Here is a 21,876-nt window from a genome sequence, read left to right on the forward strand (position 1 = left end):
ATCATCCTCAAGATTAATAGGGGTTTGTGAGTGGGAGTCATTCATGCTTGTCATGGAGCTTGCACCTTTGGGACCGCTTAGTAAATATCTTAGAGTTCACAGGTCAGTTCATACTTCTGTTTGTTTTTCACTGTAACTATAATGATGGAAAATTATGTAAGTTCAAGGTTCACTGAAAACGTTCTACCCATAAATTTTTTATTATTTGGTTATTATTGCAAGTAGAAAATCAACTACTGCATTTACATTGTTTTTATTACAGATGTTTTTATTTGTATTGAAACTTTACACCCAAAGAGATGGTTTTTTTTTTTTTTTAGTTTTTCAAATAGCCAAAAGTTACTTGGATCAGGGTCTCTTCTATAACAATGAAGCATAACATTGTTAACTTAACAATGAAGCATAACATAGTACATATTATTACAACAGTAATCTAAAGCAATAATAGCAACTGTGGCCATCTTAACAGAACTAGACACAGAATAAAATTTAGAAAATTTTTAATTTTGAGGGATGTTTTCAAGGATACCCAATAATAGGGTATCCTTCAAAACAGTAGGGGTGATGAAAAAATAATACAAAAATAAGTAAATGTTCCCAATATCTAAGGAATTTCAGAATTTAGGAAGGGTGGTTAAGGAATTATGGGATGGGAAAGGTTTGCCTAATAGTGTATTTTCAATCATTATGTTAAACATATGATAAGAGCCCAACATCAACAATAAAAAACTTAAGTCCCTTATATTGAAGGGAAGATACCTATATAATAATATGAATATATATATATATATATGGGAGATATATGGAATGCTCATCAAATATCTTGATGAGCATTCATTTTGAACCTAGATTATTATTATTTATTATTATTAGCCATATGGTGCAAGGAAGCCTGAGGCTTATGCTGCGCCAGCCAAAAAAAAAAATTTCTGAATTACCCTGAGAGAGAGAGAGAGAGAGAGAGAGAGAGAGAGGGGAGGGGGAGAGAACAAGAGTATATACAGTAATAATCTTTTAATTTTAATTTTTTTTATTTAAATTCCAGTACAGTTGTCTAAGGTGGCCAAGTTTACAAAAGCAGCCAATGAGAGCTTCCCACCAAAACTATAAGGTAGAAGACGACCTATGGAAATGGGTAGTTTGAATAAATTTAAAGGAGGGTTGGCCTAATTATTATTAGAAGTGATGGGCAACTAATATATATAAATTTTTTCTTACCTGATGCTGTATGAGCTGGTTTTCTTGCTTCATTTTGCTAATACCTAATTAACAAGCTCTGTAGTTCAGATATTCAAAGTTTCTCCCCATACAATACCCTATTGCCAGCCAATCTCAACAACAGTACTGCTCATTTCTGGATCATTTTTGTGAAGCTTGACTTTTTTTTTTTTTTTTTCAGGTGCAGCAGCTAATACCTGGACAAAGTGTTCCAAGTGCAGTCTCACATTTGCTTGTACATCAGAATTACAAGCATTTGTTTGATAAATTATCAACATAAATTAAAGTAACACAATAAAGTATAATTAATATAACACAGTAAAGCTTATAAATAATAAACAAAGTCTATAAATATAACACACAATAACACCATGGACCCTCCTTGCCATCAATCTGCACTACACAGAGAACTCTGTGCTTGCCTGAATCATATCCTCAAAAACTCTTTCATTCTCTAACATTTTTTATTTAACCCTTCCAACTGCATAGGTCATTTTGGGGTTACCAAAGTGTAAAACTTTGCATTTTGCAGTATTAACACATAGTTACAACTTATCTGATCTTTTCCAAGTTGCCCCAAAAAAGTGCTGCTTGGCACCGGTTATTAACCACTTTCCCAATTTTCACATCCTACTCTATATCCCTTTGTCAATGTCATTTAAGAAAATCAGGAAAAGGAGTAGTCCCAGCAGATTACAGATGGAAATTACTTCTGAAGCACATTTAAAGAGTACCATTAATTGGAATGGATATGGAGGAACAGAGAAATGCTGTTCCAGTTCATTATACCCATTGGCAACATTATGTATGAGTTAACTGCCTTCTGTTCTATTATCTTGATGAGCATTACATTTTGAACCTAGATTATTATTATTTATTATTATTAGCCATATGAGGGTGCCTCTGTAGCCAGGTTGGCAGGAGCAGTAGTGCATAGCACACTCTTCTTGATTAGACCGGGGTTCGAGTCCGTACCCACCAAATACGGAGGATGTGGCAGGTCAGGGAATGACCACCGCATATTCCCAGCCCGCATAAAGGGTGAGGATTGGCGTCAGGAAGGGCATCCGGCCATAAAAATTGCATGCCAAAACAATAAAAATGCTGACCCCATATAATAATGGGAAAAGGCGAGGATAAAAAAAAAAAAAAAAAAAATTATTATTAGCCATATGGTGCAAGGAAGCCTGAGGCTTATGCTTAACCAGCAAAAAAAAATTTCTGAATTACCCTGAGAGAGAGAGAGAGAGAGAGAGAGAGAGATGGTTGGTTGTTGGGTTTTATTGGCACATTAACCAGCGCATAAGCCAGAATATCACAAATGGATCGACCTGACTGAATCCATATTAGCGATCGTTGATCAGACGGAAGGTTTCTAGGTAGTTTAAGAGTTGGTGGTTAATTGATTTCTCTATTACTTTCGAAAGAGTAGAAGTAATTGCAATGGGACGATAATTGGATGGGAGGGACTTGTCACCCTTTTTAGGAACTGGCTGGATATGAGCAAATTTCCAAGTAGAAGGAAAAACACCTTTGAAATAAGAAAGTGAAAAGTGGCAAAGAACAGGAGTAAGTTCAGGAGCACAGGTTTTGAGAACAAGTGGAAAAATACCATCAGGACCTGGAGCTTTCTTTCTAATCATCAAGATTTGTCAAAATTCTTGTGACATCCTTTTGACGGAAGACCACAGGAGGCATTGAATGGAGTGTGTTTGGGAATGGTGGGAGGTGTTTTATCAAAATCATTAATACGAGTTGAAACAAAAATGGAATGCTAGCAGGTCAACTTTATCCTTGGCTGAAGTGACAACAGAACCATCTGGTTTTGACAGAGGTGGGAGCAGAGATGGGCAAAAGTTGCGGCCAATAGTTTTGGCAAGAGACCAGAATACTTGGTTACCATTAGGGCAAGATGCAAGTTTTCTACTCTTATCCTGTTCAAAATCTAGTTTGGATTGATTAATGACTGCTTTACAATTGTTGCGAGCTTTGGTGTAGGCAGAAAATGAAACTGAAGAATTGGAAACAAGCCAATTACAATATGCAACGTTCTTCTCTTGAATAGCCTTAGCACATTTATTGGAAAACCAAGGTTTAGAAAAAGGACGAGATTTTAAAGTGGGGTGTGGAATAAAGGAATTCATTCCTACAAGAATAATTTCACTGACACGATCAGAGCAAACATTGACATCAAAAGTTTTGAAACAGTAGTCCGACCAAGGAAAAGAAGAAAAGAAATCTCACAGGTCATCCCATTTTGCATTCTTGTTATGCCAAACAATACCAGATTGGGAATAGCCATGAGATAAAGGCTCCATTGGAGAAGAGACAATCACCAAGTTGTGATCTGAGGTACCTAAAGGCTCACTCACTTTGACTGTGTACTTAGAAGGGTTGTTGGTGAGAAAAAGATCAAGCATGTTGGCTGTATGGTTAGGATTGGCTTGTATTCTTATAGGTAAATGTACAATCTGTGCAATGTCATTAGAAATTGCAAAAGCCTGAACATCTCAACTAGCTGGGTCAGTGTGACTAGAAAATGGAAGCCAGCTGGAGTTGTGAACATTAACGTCACCAAGGAAAATTACCTCACTGTTAGGAAAGCTGGACTGGAGAAAGTCATGTTGCAAAGAGAGGAAGTCAAAGAGCTCCAAGTGATTAGTTAAGTTGGGAGAACGGTAGAGACAACAGATGAATTTGACACAATGAGGTAGAGAGAGATTTTAAGCCAGAAAGATCGAAGAGAGGAGATTCCAAATTACCAATTCTCTGACAGGAAATATTGGAATGGACATAAATGTGTTCTTCCTTTCAATTTTGATTTCTTCGAATCCTTTCAACTTCTACATCCTCTTAATTTTAGCTTTATAATTTCCATCAGAATTTTTCAAATTAGCAATAGCATTGATAGTTCGAATGATTAATTTATCTGCTTTTACTATGGTGATGCTGCAAATTTGTAAAGCTTCTGAAAGGTAAGAGTTCCTGTAGGATGTGTCAATCATTAGTGCTAAATTGTTAAGAAATTCTAGATTTAAAAGTTGGTTTAATAATCCCAAATATTTAACTTCAGATTCAAAATGTTTGCACAAAGCGGGATAATTTCTCCAAACCGCAACTGCAGTCCACAAGCTACAAGTAGCCCATTGTGGCTCAAACACACAACCAACCTTTATAATTTCCACACCAAGTTCTTTAGCAATCATCCTTAAATTGCACTGGTTTTTTGGAGATTGGTGATATTATTCATACAGGTTTTTTTTTTGGTTTTTTTTTAGTTATTGGCTGTACGCCATTATATTTTGGAACATTTTCTTCACAGTGATGGCCTCAATACAGTTTCAAAATCTGCCAACATTTCATCTTTGGAAAGTTTATTTAATATCTTAGTTGCCCTCATTCTCACCACCCCCTACATTTTGCACAGTATTCAAAGAACTGTCACTAATTCTTTGATTACTGTGCAAAATGTCAGAATCACTCGTATATTCAGCTACCATGACCATGTAAACATAGACAGGAGAAATTATTATTATCAGCAGTATAGTGCAAGGAAGCCAGAGGCTTATGTTGCACCAGCCTAAAAAAATTTCTGAATTACCCAGAGAAACACAGAGTTGGTTTAATAATCCCAAATATTTAACTTCAGATTCAAAATGTTTGCACAAAGCGGGATAATTTCTCCAAACCGCAACTGCAGTCCACAAGCTACAAGTAGCCCATTGTGGCTCAAACACACAACCAACCTTTATAATTTCCACACCAAGTTCTTTAGCAATCATCCTTAAATTGCACTGGTTTTTTGGAGATTGGTGATATTATTCATACAGGTTTTTTTTTTGGTTTTTTTTTAGTTATTGGCTGTACGCCATTATATTTTGGAACATTTTCTTCACAGTGATGGCCTCAATACAGTTTCAAAATCTGCCAACATTTCATCTTTGGAAAGTTTATTTAATATCTTAGTTGCCCTCATTCTCACCACCCCCTACATTTTGCACAGTATTCAAAGAACTGTCACTAATTCTTTGATTACTGTGCAAAATGTCAGAATCACTCGTATATTCAGCTACCATGACCATGTAAACATAGACAGGAGAAATTATTATTATCAGCAGTATAGTGCAAGGAAGCCAGAGGCTTATGTTGCACCAGCCTAAAAAAATTTCTGAATTACCCAGAGAAACACAGAGAGAAAACAAGATTCAGAAGTAGAAGGGAATCACCAAGAAAGAGAAGAATAATGATATCCAGCTCAGGACCCTGGGTGTGTGCCAAGCCCAAAGGCGTGGATCGCTCACTTCTCCAAAAAGCAGATGACTGCTTGCCGGAGTAAAGGGGGAACCACAACACAGATTGACCAGACACTGTTATCCGTGTCAGGAATACGCCTTAATCTTCTGACTGGCAATGGAAAGCATATCGACTAGCACGACTTCTTGGTATGTGGGATAGGTGGCTGCATAGGTTTTAGGGGCACCACTAACATTGCGGAGCGGTAATCCCTTTAACCCTTAATTCGTGCTTTCTAACTGCCTAAATGGCAAACGTGGGAATAATGTGCACAAAGTTAAGTCTCTCGTAATCCATTTGTTATATAGAAATTTTCTTCGTTCTACAGAAACTTTTAAATGTAATTACCAAATGGAATTCAAAAAATTCGCTATAAAGAAGTTCGTTAAACAGAGGTCCGAATGTAATTAAATAAAAAATGAAGCAATTTTAAAATACATAACTGGTCGAGTGCGCCCTTAAAATGCTGGGGATGGGTCCCAGATCGCTCGACAGTACTTCCGGCTCTGTATACTCAATAATTGAATTGAGGATTTAATTTGTAAAATAAATGATTGTTTCAACAATGGGCTTGCAAATTTTCAAAAATAATAACCATGGGTTCTCCCAAGCCTATGCAAGCCCATTTAGCTCACTAGTGCCTGGTACCACATATACTGCTTCCCAACAGTCTCACTGTCATGGATTTATATAAAAGGGGTCTACACTTAAAGTCCAGTACTCAAACAAGCATGGCTGCATGAGCAGAGACCTCAGCGAATTCAAAAGAGGTGTAATCATCAAAGCCCAGTTTGCAGGACCTCTGTGTCAAATAAATGGAACTTGCATATCACAAGGAACTTTATTAAAGGTAATGTCAACATTGGTGAAAGATGCAAAAATATCAAATATAACTGTGGCTGCTAATGCAACACTTAGCTGGGCTGTTCGAATGAGTGGAGATTGTGTGACGAACAGGCAGCAAAATTTACATTCATAATATTAAACTTTTGTTATTGAAATAACCATGGTAGTAGTAAACTAATAGTGAAAATATTCTTAATAAAAAAGTAACTATTTTTATCATTTATAATTAAATTTTTCAGATATGAATGATGAAAAGTTGAAATCATTAAAAAAAAAAGCATACAGAGGGCTGAGTTATTAGAATTAATATGAACATAATTTAATAAATGCAGTATTGAATATTGCAAATAATTGCAAAATTTTCTTACTCTTTCTGTTGCAACTGGAGAAAGATCTTAAAATTAAAAGATCTCAAAATTAAAATTCATTAAGAATTATTTAAGATTTAGAATGTTTGGCAATATTGCAATATTAGCAATTGTAAGAGATACAAATTTGTATTATGGACAAAAAAAAAAAAGTTATAATAACTAGATCATCAAAATTAACATGTAAAATTATACTTAAAAGTAATATTTTTATGAAGATCATGTGCATCTTTACATTGTATTTTTAATATTTTATTGCATATTTCAAGTTATTTTAAAATTATAAAACAATATACATTTTATTTTTCATTTATTTCAAAGGATACATTTGCAAATATACATGCAGGCATATATAACCGTAGGAACAGGCTGGGTGGCAAATGATGAAGAAACTGTGCCATCCAGAATGCAACCAACGGTAAAGGTTTCAGATATATAGGATATATATATATCAGATATAAAGGAGGTGATTATCCCTCTGTATAAGGCAATGGTCAGGCCACGGCTTGAGTACTGCGTACAGGTCTGGAGGCCTCATTTTAGGAAGGATGTAGATTTACTTGAGCGTGTACAGAGAAGGGCAACAAGATTGGTGAGGGGAATGAAGGGATCCTCTTACCAAGAGAGGCTTAAGTTCTGCAAATTGCAGTGGCTGGAGACTAGGCACCTGCGCGGTGATCTGATTGAGGTATATAAGGCCTTGAATGGGTTGAGCACGCTGAATTCTGATGGGATCCTTCCACTTGTTCAGATTACGAATCTAAGGGGGCATAAATTCAAATTAAGAAAAGACAGATGTAGAATAGATGTGCAGAAATTTTCCTTTAGCCAGCGGGTGGTTAATTGCTGGAACAAACTTCCATCTGTCGTTGTGGAAGTTGATAGGTTGAATAAATTTAAGGAGGAACTGGACAGGCATTTGGAGGGAATGGTGTGATTTTTTTTTTTTTTTTGGCTGATGCTGCATAAGCTCATACATTCGCTTTCTTGCATCACATGCCACTACTACTACTACTACTTAACAACTAAGGCTATAATGTGCAGAGAGAGAGAGAGAGAGAGGGGGAGGAAACAAGAGTCAGAAATAGAAGGGAATCACCAAGAAAGAGAAGAATGATGATATCCAGCTCATGACCCTTGGTGTGCCAAGTCCATACTCACCAGATGTGAGCCCCTTGGGTTAAATTACAACCCTTTGATGCCTGCCATCTAGAGGTCCCATAATCCATCAAAGATCTCAGTCATAATTAGTGGAGTTTTTAGTAATTATTGGAGTTAGTAGTGGAGTCCACAGGGTTCGGTGTTGTGTCCATTGTTGTTTTCTATATTCATCAATATTATTGAAGACATATGAGGCTTTATGTTCAAGTTTGCAGATAATATAAAGATTGGCTGGGTGGTTAATGACAAGAATGACAGTATGCTACGGCAACAGGATCTAGAAAAGTGTTAGGTAGATGGGCTGAGAAATGGCAATTGAAGTTTAACATTGACAAATGCAAAGTACTCGTATGGGTAGCAGCAACCCCAGAGTAACATACCAACTGTATATTACTAAATTCATGGTAGTGGAAAATGAAAAAGACCTGGAGATAATTGTGCAGTTTCCTGATATGAAGATCTCTGAGCAATGCAGACAGGCAGCTAGGGCAGCTCATGAGACATTATTAAGGATATACAGGAATTTTGTTAGAAGGGATAAGAAAATTATTATCTCATTGTATAAGGCAATAGTCAGGCCACATCTTGAGTACTGCATACAGGTGTGGAGGCCGCATTTTACGAAGGATGTAGAACTGCTGGAATAAGTACAGAGAAGGGCAACAAGATTGGTGACAACAAAGGGGTGCTCTTACCCAGAAAGGCTTCAGTTTTGCAAATTGCAGCATCTGGAGACTAGGCACCTGTCAGGTGATCTGACTGAGGTGTTTAAGGCTTTGAATGGATTGAGCAAGATCAGTGCTGATGGGATTCTTCCTCCTGCTCAGACTATGGTTTGGGCATGCTCAATGCCAATGGGATTCTTCCTCTTGCTCAGAATAATTGCCTGAGAGGGCATAAATTCAAATTGAGGAAAGACGGTTGTAGGATAGATGTGCAGAAGTTTGCCTTTAGCCAGCGAGTAGTTGATTGCTGGAACAAACTTCCATCTGTCGTTGTAGAAGTTGATAGCTTAAATAGATTCAAGGCAGAACTTGACAAATTTGGAGCGAGTGGATGGGTGAAATAAGGGGTTTTTTTTGGTTGATGCTATATAAGCTTGCTTTTTTGTATCATGTGCTTTGCTAATTCTAATGCTAACACTCATTTGCATTCCTGCTCTCTCTGACTACACACACACACACACACACACACACACACACACACACACACACACACACACACACACACGAAGGGACACAAATTCAAATTGAGGAAGGACGGTTGCAGATGAGATTTTCAGAAGTTTCTTTAGCCAGCGGATCAATGGCTGCTGGAACAAACATCCATGTGTTGTTGTGGAAGTTGATAGCTTAAATAAATTCAAGGAAGAACTAGACAAACTATTGTAGGGAATGAATTGGTGAAATGGGAAGTGTTTTTTTTTTTTTTGGCTGATGCTGTATAAGCTTGCTTTCTTGCATCATTTGCCACTATTGATGTCAATGCTAATGTAATCCCGATATATTTCCACCTTGTACAACAATCTCTCTCTCTCTCTCTCTCTCTTACAGGGCTGAATAAAATGCTCTGCTGAAATACAAATAAGCAATGTTGAAGTTATTTTGCACATGCAATTCAATTTATACTGTCAGAAGAATTTGTCAAGAAAGCTAAACAAGATTTCTCCTTTGCAAAACCACAGTTTCCTTGAGAACTTTATTCCTATCTAGGTAGCCCTTGCATTTTTAATAATTTCTTACAAGACCTTTCACCATTATGAATTGCACATGTGAGTTCATTGGTCACACTGACCAATTCACAGTTATCTGTTTCTTTCTTGCCCCCATTCATTGGATCAGCAATTCACTGATACCTCTCCAATCCAAGTCATTCCTGAGTCTCATGAAGCTCGCATGAGTAATCTTAATGAAGGAGTTTACTTATGCATGGGTAATGCACACACACACACATTATTTCTACTACCAAGGTAGTTTTAATGCATAATTTTAATTATATCTGATATTGTGAATGCCTTCACAGTGAGTTATCATGGTATTGCACTATCCTGAATAAGTAACATTCCACCTATGGTGAAGACTAATATTACTTATTCTCGGCAGATACTTCCACCACCCAGATGGGACCATTTCTAAGCTTATTTGTATTTGTGTGGAATAATGGCTCTGTATCCACTTGCCCCTATTAGACTTAGAAATCAAAAAGTAGAGCAAAGTAATAGTTGGAGAGGAAGAAGGAAAGAAACAGTGTAGAAGAATGAAAGGGACAGTAACTCCTTCAACTCAAACCAATCATAAATTCCTCAAATAGGCAATGCTTCCCCAGTAGGGAAGATTTTTGTTACCTATTCTCAGAAACTCTGGACAGCATCAGGCTCCCCTGGTGACTGTTTTGGAGCTTACTAGCTCCTCCTCATCAGTGGGTGGGCATGTCCCTGTTGTTGCAATAGCATCTTCTCCATAGGTGAAGCATTACTTATTCGAGGTAGTGCAATACTGGAGAAACTCGTGCAGTATTTCCTCACTGTAAAGAACCCTTCATCTATAAAGAATAAAGATCAATGTAAAGTATCCATTTAGTTCATCAACTACATTAACTGGGTTATTACAACTATCCTACATTCATTAAATAAAGGTGCAATGTAATTTTCTCTTTCCTTCTTTGTATTTACATATTTTTAAAGGTTTTTGTCTCCTTTCTTTGCACTTTAAGGCAGTGATTTTGCATATTCAGCATTTTCCAGCCTAACCATTTCTTGGTATTATTAGGGATCAACTTCATAGCTTTTGTCATTCTATAATGGTTCTATGCCATTTTTATTCTGTTCTTTTAAATTAAATTAACCAGTCCACACTTTTTTTTAGGACAAATATCAAGTTGAAGAACAGGATTGTTATCAAAATGGTGAATAAGTTCCCATCACGCTGTTGAACCATCATAAGAGTTAGTACTCCAGTTCAAGAAAGGTTTTAATGGTTTCAAAACCGAGGCATGGGAGGATGGGATAGGAGGGAGAGAGAGAGATCCCACTACTTGAGGTGGAGGAGGGAAGAACTTTTGTAGAAACATTTAAAAACTTGACAAGTTGAAAAGGAATTCCAATCCTGTTGTTTGTTCAATGAAATATTGGAAATTTCAGAAACTCTGGGCAGGAAAGTAGGCTCACATACCCTAAAAATTGTTTTAAAAATTGTTCTAAAAACTGTTGTAATGCATTTTAAAAAAATTTTTAAGTTGATGGGTGAGCCAACATAAATGTAAAAAATTAAATTTTTTAAATAATTTATGCCTATCTACATCTAAAAAAAAAAAGGTAAAGTGCAGCCATTATCAACCCACTGCAGGATGGAAGCCTCCTCAACAATTCATGCTGAGGGAAATGGACCATAATCTGCACGCTGGTCCAGTGCGGGTTGGCAGATTGACCGTATTCAGCAGTCAGGGGCTTGAACCCCGGTCTACTCAAAGAGCATGTGCTACTGCACTCCCGCTCCTGACCACTTGGCTACGGAGGGCATTATCTACATCTACTGTAGAATTAATAATAATATAATTTATAAATTACCATAAAACAAAAAAATTATCAAAAACAGAAACAGATTTAAAGAATAATATTGAATTATACTGCTATTATTTGCGAAATTTTTCAGAACATAAAGAAGGGAGATGGAGATGGTAGCAGTACACAAACTTCATTAGGGGATGACTCCAGATAAAGTTTAGAATCCATTAGTGTTAGGTATCTGAGCTAAATTAGACATTAATTAAAATAAGTCGCAATTATAGTATTAAGTAAAGATTTAATACTTTGTTAATAAGTAATTATTACTTACAGGGTTATTTTTATTTTTCTCACATGATCTGCCAAAGTAGTTTTTATCACATTTACATTTGGATAAGAAACATGATCCATGACCATTACAATTGTTAGCACATGATGGACCAACATAGAGATTTCTTAAAGCCCACGTATGAGACACAGATATTTCTTGAGTTGCTTGTTGCTGCCACCGGAAACGAGTCCATCTGTGTTTTAAGAACAAAAGGAAACATCTAAATTGAATATAATAAGATTATCTTTTTGCATTTTATATAGTTATAAAAATAAGTGGTTATCTATTATTATTATAGTATGAACCAGAGAAAAATAAGTGGTTATCTATTATTATTATTATAGTATGAATCTATTATTATTATAATATGAGTAGTAGAGCTATAATGCTCAATATGTTCTATGTTGATATCAATATTTGTAAAAGAATAAGAGAAGTTTACTTCGATATGATATGTAGAACCCTTCTGTATGATACTCTCCAGAAATTAAAACAAAAACAATTAAAAAATCGAAAATCTTACATTACAGTAAGAAATAATTAACAATAATTAAAAATCAAATGAACACAATTAAAAATCAAGTAAAAAATAATTAATTTAATGAAAAAAATTGCACAATGCTTTTCCTTCCTGAAGCTGACAATGCTTTTTGACAGTATATGTCATGATCACAGGAATGAAAATTACCGAATAGGGATGGTGTTGTTGTTGTTATTTGGTTTTTAGGAGCATTAGCAACTAAGGCCATATTGCTCCGGGGATATGCGGTGGTTATTCCCTGACCTTTCCGCATCCTCTGTATTTGGTGGTCACAGGCTTGAACCCCAGTCTAATCAAGAAGCGTGTGCTACACACTGCTGCTCTTGCCCACCTGGCTATGAAGGCACCCGAATGGGGGTGAGCATGGAACTTAAATAGGGATTATTTGTCTTCGTGCATGCACGTAAAGGACAACGAATCAGAGATTAGATATGGTTGGCGAACATTAATAGAATTCTCATGTAATTTAATTTCAACAGTTTCTGCAATTAATAGTCTCATATAATTACATTGGACACTAAGTATTTTGGCCTTGTTAAATAAAAAAGTATGTTTTTTCATTAACAGCATGAAAGGCTAATTCTAAGGCTAATTGAACGAGAAGCATGAACTGAGGCTTTTAGAACCCTGATAAGATGATTCGCAATCACCGCAAGAAATGTTGTATTCTAGGTCTTTTATTTGTATTGCGGATGAGGAAAGGACTGAGCAATTGTTCAGTATAGTGTGTATAATTTCCATATTGGCCTTAACAGATTCTTTAAAGATAACAAATTTAAAATTTGGTATCTGTAAAGAATCTGTTAAGTTGTTTGTGCCACTGTTCAATATATGGGCCAGAAATAAAGTATTTTTTGATATTACTATTGTTGGTTGGTGTATTTTTTTGTATTCTATCCTTAGCTTGTACCCTAATTCTGTCTATTGTAGCAAGTGGGTAACCCCTGTTTAAGAATCTGCTGGTTAATATTTGCATTTCTGAGCCCAAAGTAGATTCCGTCGTTGAATATTTATAAGCATTGAGAAATTGATTAAAGATAATCGATCTTTTGTAGATGAACGGCTGATAGCTGTTATAATGCAGAAGCATACTGGTGTTTGTAGGTTTACGACAGATGTTAAATCATTTCGAGTAAGCATGAAATTTAGAAAATTTAATGACTTAGTATCCGTATTCTCCCTTTCCAATGTAAATTTGAGTCTAGAATGAATATTATTAAACGAATGTAAAATGTCTTGGATAGTGCTACTATCAGTAATGACTAGAAATCTGTATGATTAAAATAATATAGATTATTTGTAATATAGTTATAAAGCAGTACTTACGAAATCCAGCACCATTCAAGTGGTGACAAAGGATGGTGCTGGGTTTGAAAGAATGTAAAGAGAAGCAAAATCATTCTTAGTAATAAATAGCAGTCATAAGAAGTGATATAAACCTACAACAGAAACTCATTAGTATTAGTATTAATAGTGGCAAATTATGCAAGAAAACAAGCTTATACAACATAAGCAAAAAAATAAAATAAAAAATAAATCCCATTTATTATTATTATTATTGTTAGCCATATGGTGCAAGGAAGCCTGAGGCTTATGTTGCACCAGCCAGAGGCGCCTCCGTAGCCAGGTGGGCAGGAGCAGCAGTGCGTAGCACACGCTTCTTGATTAGACTGGGGTTCGAGCCTGTGACCACCAAATACAGAGGACGCGGAAAGGTTAGGGAATGACCACCGCATATCCTCGGAGCAATATGGCCTCAGTTGCTAATGCTCCTAAAAACCAAATAACAAACAAACAAACAGCACTGCCAGAACCCAAGTTACCCTGAGAGAGAGAGAGAGAGAGAGAGAGAGTGTCAGAAGTAGAAAGGAATCACCAAGAAAGAGAAGAATGATGATATCCAGCTGAGAACCCTGAGTGTGCCAAGCCCATACTCACCAGATGTGAGCCCCTGGGGTTTCACCTAGTCCTTCTAGTTCTTCCTTGAATTTATTCAAACCTATCCACTTCCACAACAACAGATGGAAGAAGCTTGTTCAAGAAATCAACCACTGTTGACTAAAGGCAAACTTCCTCACATCTGCTCTGCAACCATCCTTCCTCAATTTGAATTTATGTCCCTCATTTGCATAGTCTGAGCAACAGGAAAAATTCCATCAGCACTGAGTTTGCTCAAGCCATTCCAAGCCTTAAATACCCCAATCAGATCACCTCACAGGTGCCTAGTCCCCAGACACTGCAATTTTCAGAACTGAAGTCTTTGTTGGTAAGAGCAACCTTTGTTCCTTCACCAATTTTGTTGCCATTCTCTATACTGTTCCAGTATAATCACCTTCCTATCCCTGCTAGCAAAATTCCTGTATATCATTGACAAAACCCCCATGAGCTGTTCCAGAAGCCTGCTTGCACTGCTTAGAGACCTTCATAGAAAATTGTGCTGACTGCACAATTACCTCCAGGTCCTTTTCATTTTCCACTACCCTGAGTGTAGTACCACGATATTGATATGTTATTCTGGGATTACTGCTACCCATATGTAATACCTTGCCTTTGCTAATGTTAAACTTTAGTTGCCATTTCTTAGCCTAATTTTTCTAGATCTTGTTGCAGCAGCATACCTTCATTACTGTCATTAACTAGCCTGCCAATCTTTGTATCATCTGAAAACTAAAACATTAAGCCTGATATACCCTTATCAACATCCATCATTAATAAATACAGGAAACAACAATGGGCCTAGAACGAACACTATGGGAATCCACTAATAACATTAAGCCCATGAAGAAGCAGGTCATTTAACATGGCTAGTTATTTATTCTAAATTTATATATTTTATTGGTATCTTGTTAATATAAATTCAAAATTTCTGTGTGACTGCAGTTAAACTAACAGCGAAAATAAATTATATTTTTATCATTACATCCTATATACCCCAGGTATTGCCATGGCTTTCAAGCGATGAAAGCCATGTTGGATCCAACTTTTATCCATTACTGATAACAGATACCCAAAGATAGATCCAAAACATCAATAAGAATGCAATATTATTTATTATATACTGAATACTACTGGTAGGAAATAGGTTTATTTATTGGTAGGAATAAGTCTATAGTCATGTGTCTAGTTTTTAAAAATCTTGAGTAAATTAAAATTTTGCTTTAAATTGAGATAATTTAAATTTAAGGAAATTTTAAACTGATGTAACTAACTTAAAAAATGATGCCACTGAAAGTAATTTTGCTCAACAACATGAAGATTTGAACACTTAGAAGAAAGTATAGTGGATTAACCGTTGTAATTGGTTTCGTGAAAATGATCGTATTCTGAAAATATCATTTTCCTTTCTACATTCTATTCTTCTTTCTTCCATCCATTGAGCTATTAGTGAAATATGAGGGCAATTCAGACATTCTTACTTTTCTTATTCTTTGCTATTTTCACCTCTTTTGTCTTTACTACCTTTATCCATCTCTTACCGTGGTTTATTTCCTATTTCTATACCACTACCTGTCACATTTAATACATTTTGATCTATAAATTCACTTTTTTTTTTTTTTCAATACCTATCACAGGCTTTTGGTATTAATTTCTCCTTCAACTAAAGCTCTCACAGCCAACGCCCTCTCTAAGAGGTTGGGTATTTACACACCCAGCTTGCCTAGTATCCTTTAATCTCTTTTCTTTGCTTTTTATCTTTTTACTTTTTATTCTTTGTTTTTCCATCCGTTGAGGTATTAGTATGATATGAGGGTGATTTGAACATTCTTGCTTTCCTTCTTCTCTGATATTTTCACCTCTTTTATTTTTACTACTTTTCCCTTCCTGCACCTTATTTGATTTCCCGTTTCTATTATACCTTTGCCTGTTACACCAAATTTACATCTTCACTCAAAATTTACATCTTCACTCAAAATTTACCTCTTCTTATTTCGGACATACAAAATTAACACTATCCTTTTAACTAAGTAACATATTTACTTAGTTATTTAACAGATATTTACTTAGTTACTTAACAGATATTTACTTAGTTACTTAACAGATATTTACTTAGTTACTTAACAGATATTTACTAAGTTATATACATGAATTCAAGGTATTCATTATCACTTTAATTTTAATTTCTTTAATTTTTATTTCCTTAACTTAATTATATACACTGTGTTGGGGCTACTTCATTTATTTTTTTGGAAGATTTATCTTTTTCTCTCCCTCTTTTTTTTTTTTTTTTTCCTATTATTTTAAATCTTTCCTCCATTACCATAAGTCTTTATAGAAATGCAGTGGTTTGGTACATGATCAGGTGTAGTCCCCTGATGATCTATGTGCTAACTTTCTTTAGTTTGCATCAAACTTTTTATTTCCCTTAATTATCAGCTTCCCACACTCAGTCTGATGCTCACTATTTTTCTTTACTTATTAATCATATACTTTTGCTTTTCCCTTCAGCTTCTCTACGTTCAATTGGCTCATTGATTCAGCCTTTAATTTCAAATAATTCTATATATATATATTTTTTAGGTTCTTAAAATTCTTTCTCTTTTTATTTTCTCATTCTTTTCTTTTTCTTACTTTTCTTCTTCTATTAGCCTTGGCACCTTATTATTATTATTATTATTAGCCATATGATGATAGGAAGCCTGAGGCTTATGCTGCACCATACAAAAAAAAAAAAAATTTCCAAGTTACCGAGAGAGAGAGAGAGAGAGAGAGAGAGAGAGAGAGAGAGAGAGAGAGAGAGAAAGAGAGAGAGAGGAATCACCAAGAAATAGAAGAATGATGATATCCCAGGACCCCGGGTGTGCCTAGCCCACACTCACCAGATGTGAGCCCCTGGGATTGTGTTTGATACTGCCCCATCTTTATGTATTTTTCTTTTTCTTTTAATTAATTTTTTTTTTCTGATTTCATATACAGGGTGTCTCAAAAATATTGGTACAAATGTTTAGGGGAGGTAGGTAACATCTAAAGGAATGTGAATCACATAGGAACCCATAACCAGAAATGTCATGGGAAAGTAGTAGTAGTAGCACAGGCACAAGAAGCAGAAATGACACAAGACAGTAATTAGTGACAAACATTGATTTGACATAATATTAACAATGGAGTATGAGATGGATGCATTTCATAATGTTACAACAGATGCTCGATGGTTCCACCATGAGATGCGATGCATGCGTGACACCGATGCAACATGGATTGGCGGACACGGTTGAACACACCTGGAGTTTCTTTAACAGTAGCAGCAGCGCAGACGAGTCTCGCCAAGAGATCCATTTCCGTCTCCACAGGCGATTCATACATGATAGATTTGAGGGTCCCACAGAAAGAAATCAAGGTTCGATAAATCAGGTGAGCTTGGGGGCCAGGCAATGGGACCACCATGGCCAATCCATCGATGCCCAAAACGCCTGTTCAAATGGTCACGAACACACCTTCCATAATGGGCAGGTGCCCTGTCATGTTGAAACCAAATGTTGCGTCTCACATTTGCTGGAACATCGTCAAGTAACCCTGGTAGAACTTGTTCAAGAAAGATCCGATATTTAGCGGAGTTCATGAGGGATGGTAACAGGTATGGGCCGACTAAGTAGTCACTGACCATACCTGCCCACACATTTATTGCGAAGTGATGTTGTACCGCATGAGGGCGCACACCATGTGGGTTGTCGTGAGCCCACACATGAGCATTGTGCTGATTCAATAAACCTTTCCGAGTGAAATAAGCCTCATCCGTGAACAAAACATAGGCTGGAAAATTCAAGTCTTGAACACTTCCTTGGAGAAACCACTGCACAAAAGGATGATCTTGGGGGAGCAGTAACTAAACCCTTTGGAGATGAAAGGGGTGTAAGGAATCGTCGTGCCAGACACGCTGTACACTGCAATGAGAGACTCCCAAGGCAGAGGCAACGGCACGTGTGCTGGTAGTAGGATTATTCTGGACGGCATTCAACACACTTTCTTTCATGGCGGGAGTTCGCACCAAACATGGTCTGCCCACACTACTCCTGTTACCTCTAAATGACCCATAATTGCACAAATTTTGATGGACACACACAAACAAACGGTGTTCTGGTACATGTCTGTCTGGGAAGCGTTCTCCATAAATTCGTTGAGCGGCTCGTCCATTGCCCTCTGCTAATCCATACACTAGGTGCATGTTTGCCAGCTCACAGTTTGTATATCGATGCATGCTCTTCATGTGGCGACTACTGCTTGAATGAGTAAACCAGAAATTTTCCCTCTCGTGAACTGATGAACAGCGCTGTATACCGACTTAAGGTGACATTTCTGGTTATGGGTTCCTATGTGATTCACATTCCTTTAGATGTTACCTACCTCCCCTAAACGTTTGTACCAATATTTTTGAGACACCCTGTATATATATATATATAAAATAAATAATAAAAACAAAAAATAAAAAAATATAAAAAATAATATTAAAAATAAATATATAAAAGATAAAACAGAAAAGTAACCTGTGTTTCTCTCCTCACATGTAACTATCCGGCTGACCTTTAAATTTCCCCAAACTATCATCCTCAACTACCCACAAATTTATTCCAGTAACTAACGCACTAACTTCCTATAATATAGTCTAAATATCTTTCCTCATACAGTAAAAATTTTACCTTTGTTCATTTTACAACTCCCAAAACCTTATATCAGGTCCCCTCTGACTGCCTGGTTGTCAAACTCTGTAACCTACCTTTTTTAAAATCTCCTGGTATGGATGCCCTTTTGCAGTTCTCACCAAGCTGGCTACCCATATTTGGACTTTTCAAGAAACTCAATTTTTTTTTTTTTTTCCCAGGTGATCAGCAAACTTGGACAGTATTCCAGGTGGGGTCTTACAATTGCCTTATAAGTTGCGATTATAACCTCCCTATTTCTAGAAACAAATGTTCATAACATCATTGACAGGATACCATGACCTTCTTTTTTGCCTACCTACACTTCTCAGAGAACTTCGCGATGTCCACTCTCAAATCTCTTACTTTTTCAAATCACCCTACCAAGTGATTAAGTTATTCTGGAATTGACATTCTTCAAGTGTAACACCTTATACAGGGTGGCCATAATTAAAGTATCCCTATTTAGAGCTCTCTGTAGCTCTAAGTAATAAGCGGAATGCCACCAAAATTAGTAAGTAACTATTCAAGGCATGGGGAGAAGGATCCCGTGAAAAAAAAATAGTTCCAAAATCTGCTGATAGGGGATAACATGGCCTATACAAGAGGAAAGACATGACAAAGTACCAAAAAATAAATAATTACGACAAACCTTAATGAAATTACAAATTTTTATTTGTGCTCTATGCAAAAAAACAGAAAGAAACTGAATTGCACTAAAGTTTTAAATCCAAACTAAAAAGTTAGACACCTAAGAGAGCAGAAAATTTGCATAAATATGAAGTTAATTTAATTTTTCCAGCAGCAGAGAGCTATAAAGGCACAATGCGAACATCGCAAGTGTATTCTGTAAGTTTACTGCTAACAATGCATCTCACTCTGCCTGATTGTGCTTTAATTGCGAAGTTCTTCTACATTAATGGATGCAATGCAGCAACCGCCGCTCTGCATGAATTTAGACGCTGTAAGAACTTACGTCAAGTTCCTTTATCAGCTGTGGCAGTTAGAAGAATGATTAACAAATTTCAGGAAACTGGGTCCTTTGTTGTTAAGCCTGGAAGAGGAAGGAAGCCTGTTTCACCTCAGGTAGCAGAGGAAGTTGCAATGGTTATCGTCGACCAATCCATGAATACATCTGCTGGAACTAGGAGCAGCGCACAGGGAGTAGAGAGGCAAATGGACGTCCCATATTCCACTGTGTGGAAAATTCTTCGGAAACTAATCCACTATTATCCATACAAGATCAGTCGCCAGCAGCAGCTGCAAAGAGAGCTCTGATTAGGGATACTCTAATTATGGCCACCCTGTATTTTGGTGTGTTAAAACAGTTGCCACTTTTGTGAAGTCTATCCAAGTTGTCTTGAAGGAGCACTGTTCAGTGCTAATCACTGACCATTCTCAAACTCTTCGCATCATTTGCAAATTTTGACATCATGCCTCTATTCTTGTTTTGCATTGGTGATTATGGCTTACATACAACTGTGTTACCACTGAACTCAAGGCAATGCAGCTCCACACAGATGGTTGATGGGTGACAGATGTTCTTGCGGCCTCTTGGACCTGCTCTTTTATATTTCTATAGATAACATGTGTGATGCACGAACTACCCATTTTATAGTTTTTAATGGGTTCAGGAGGATGTGAGGCCATTGGGTCTTTTTACTTTGAGGTATTACTGTCAATAAAAAAATATGGTCTTCCATCTATAAATAACATCAACCACAGTGGATTTTGGTAGGTACAGAAGAGGTCTGAGTTGTGCATATAGAATACTAAATTATTTTCTATAAGTAACTTTATAGTTCAGGCCAAGCTCTGTGGTTTATTTTTGAATTTAAATAGCAATTTTGAAAGTTAATACTTAGTGTCCGTAGATTTTACATTCGTAACTTGCCGCCATTGTTAGATGATACCAAATAGCATAAGGTTTAACGTAAAACTAGATAGCAAAATATGTAGCACTGTATTAGAAATCTGTTAGATTAGTATAGTATTATCAATTAATCAGTAAAATGTAATGTATTAATCTTATTAAAGTTCATTGTTACTTAAATTATACTTAACGGAATCATGACCCAGACTAGAGCAGCAAAGCAGCATTCACAGAATAGCCGGAGTGCTGTGGCTCGCGGGAGAACCGAAGGGGGCAATTCTCCAATGCATTATAGTCTAAAACAATGCACAAAATGTGAAATGTTTGCAGACCAGTCTAGAACAGCACATGATCTAGCCAAGGAGGATGCCTTTGTGTGTGCTAGGTGCAGAGACTGTGAAGATATTAGGAGGCAACTCAGCATTCTGATGGGAGTCAATGAGAATTTGAGGTGTAGGGTAAATGCCCTTGAGGAAATTAACATGAGGGCCCATCAAGCTCTTAGCTGCCCAACTCAATGCCAGAGCTCACTCCTGTACATCAGGCAACACAGAGGCAATCTCCAAGGCAGAATGCGCTGGTCCCACAGGAACTGGTTATTGTTGGTGACTCTATTGCCAAGGAGATGGGGAATATATTATGCAAAATGATAGGTGGAACAGGACCAGGGTATGTCTGCTAGGGGCAAAAGTTGATGACGTAGGGCAGATATCATCTTTTAAGAGCACAAAAGGTAATATTGTTGTACACGTTAGCAGGCAGAAATGACCTTAAGAGTAAGAGATCTGCAGATTTACTTAACAAGTATAGGTCAATTCTGAAAAAAATTCATGAGTTAGGGTTAAATTTGAAAGTGCCTGTAATTCTCCCAGACACGATAGGAGGGAGTATATGGTGAGAGCCTTGTCAATCAATTCGGCCCTGGAGAGATTGTGCAAGACTCATGGGTTGGAACTTTTTTCAGAGTAGTATGTGCTTACTAACAGGAGAGACTGCTTCTACAGGAATGGAATACGCTTAAATAGAAAGGGTGCAAAAATAGGTGGGTCAGAAAACTGCTAGATCTGAGGGATTCACAGCTAAAAGATTAACGGTAGCTGCAGGCAGAGGC

The 21,876-nt window shown here is 36.7% G+C and overlaps 1 protein-coding gene across 2 annotated transcripts in view; it reads right to left on the minus strand.

The window, feature by feature from the left end:
* The window catches only part of LOC150086817 (reelin-like), a 1,004,591-nt gene that overhangs the window by 233,351 nt on the left and 749,364 nt on the right, over positions 1–21,876 (minus strand). For both annotated transcript variants that reach the window (XM_090372773.1, XM_090372772.1), the window contains one exon: positions 11,720–11,912. In XM_090372773.1, the coding sequence (XP_090228899.1) occupies positions 11,720–11,912 (193 nt within the window). The remainder of the gene's footprint in view (positions 1–11,719; positions 11,913–21,876) is intronic.

This window comes from Mastigoproctus giganteus, chromosome 4 (genome assembly GCF_048544385.1).
Source record: "Mastigoproctus giganteus isolate SK-2022 chromosome 4, ASM4854438v1, whole genome shotgun sequence".
Taxonomy (NCBI): domain Eukaryota; kingdom Metazoa; phylum Arthropoda; class Arachnida; order Uropygi; family Thelyphonidae; genus Mastigoproctus; species Mastigoproctus giganteus.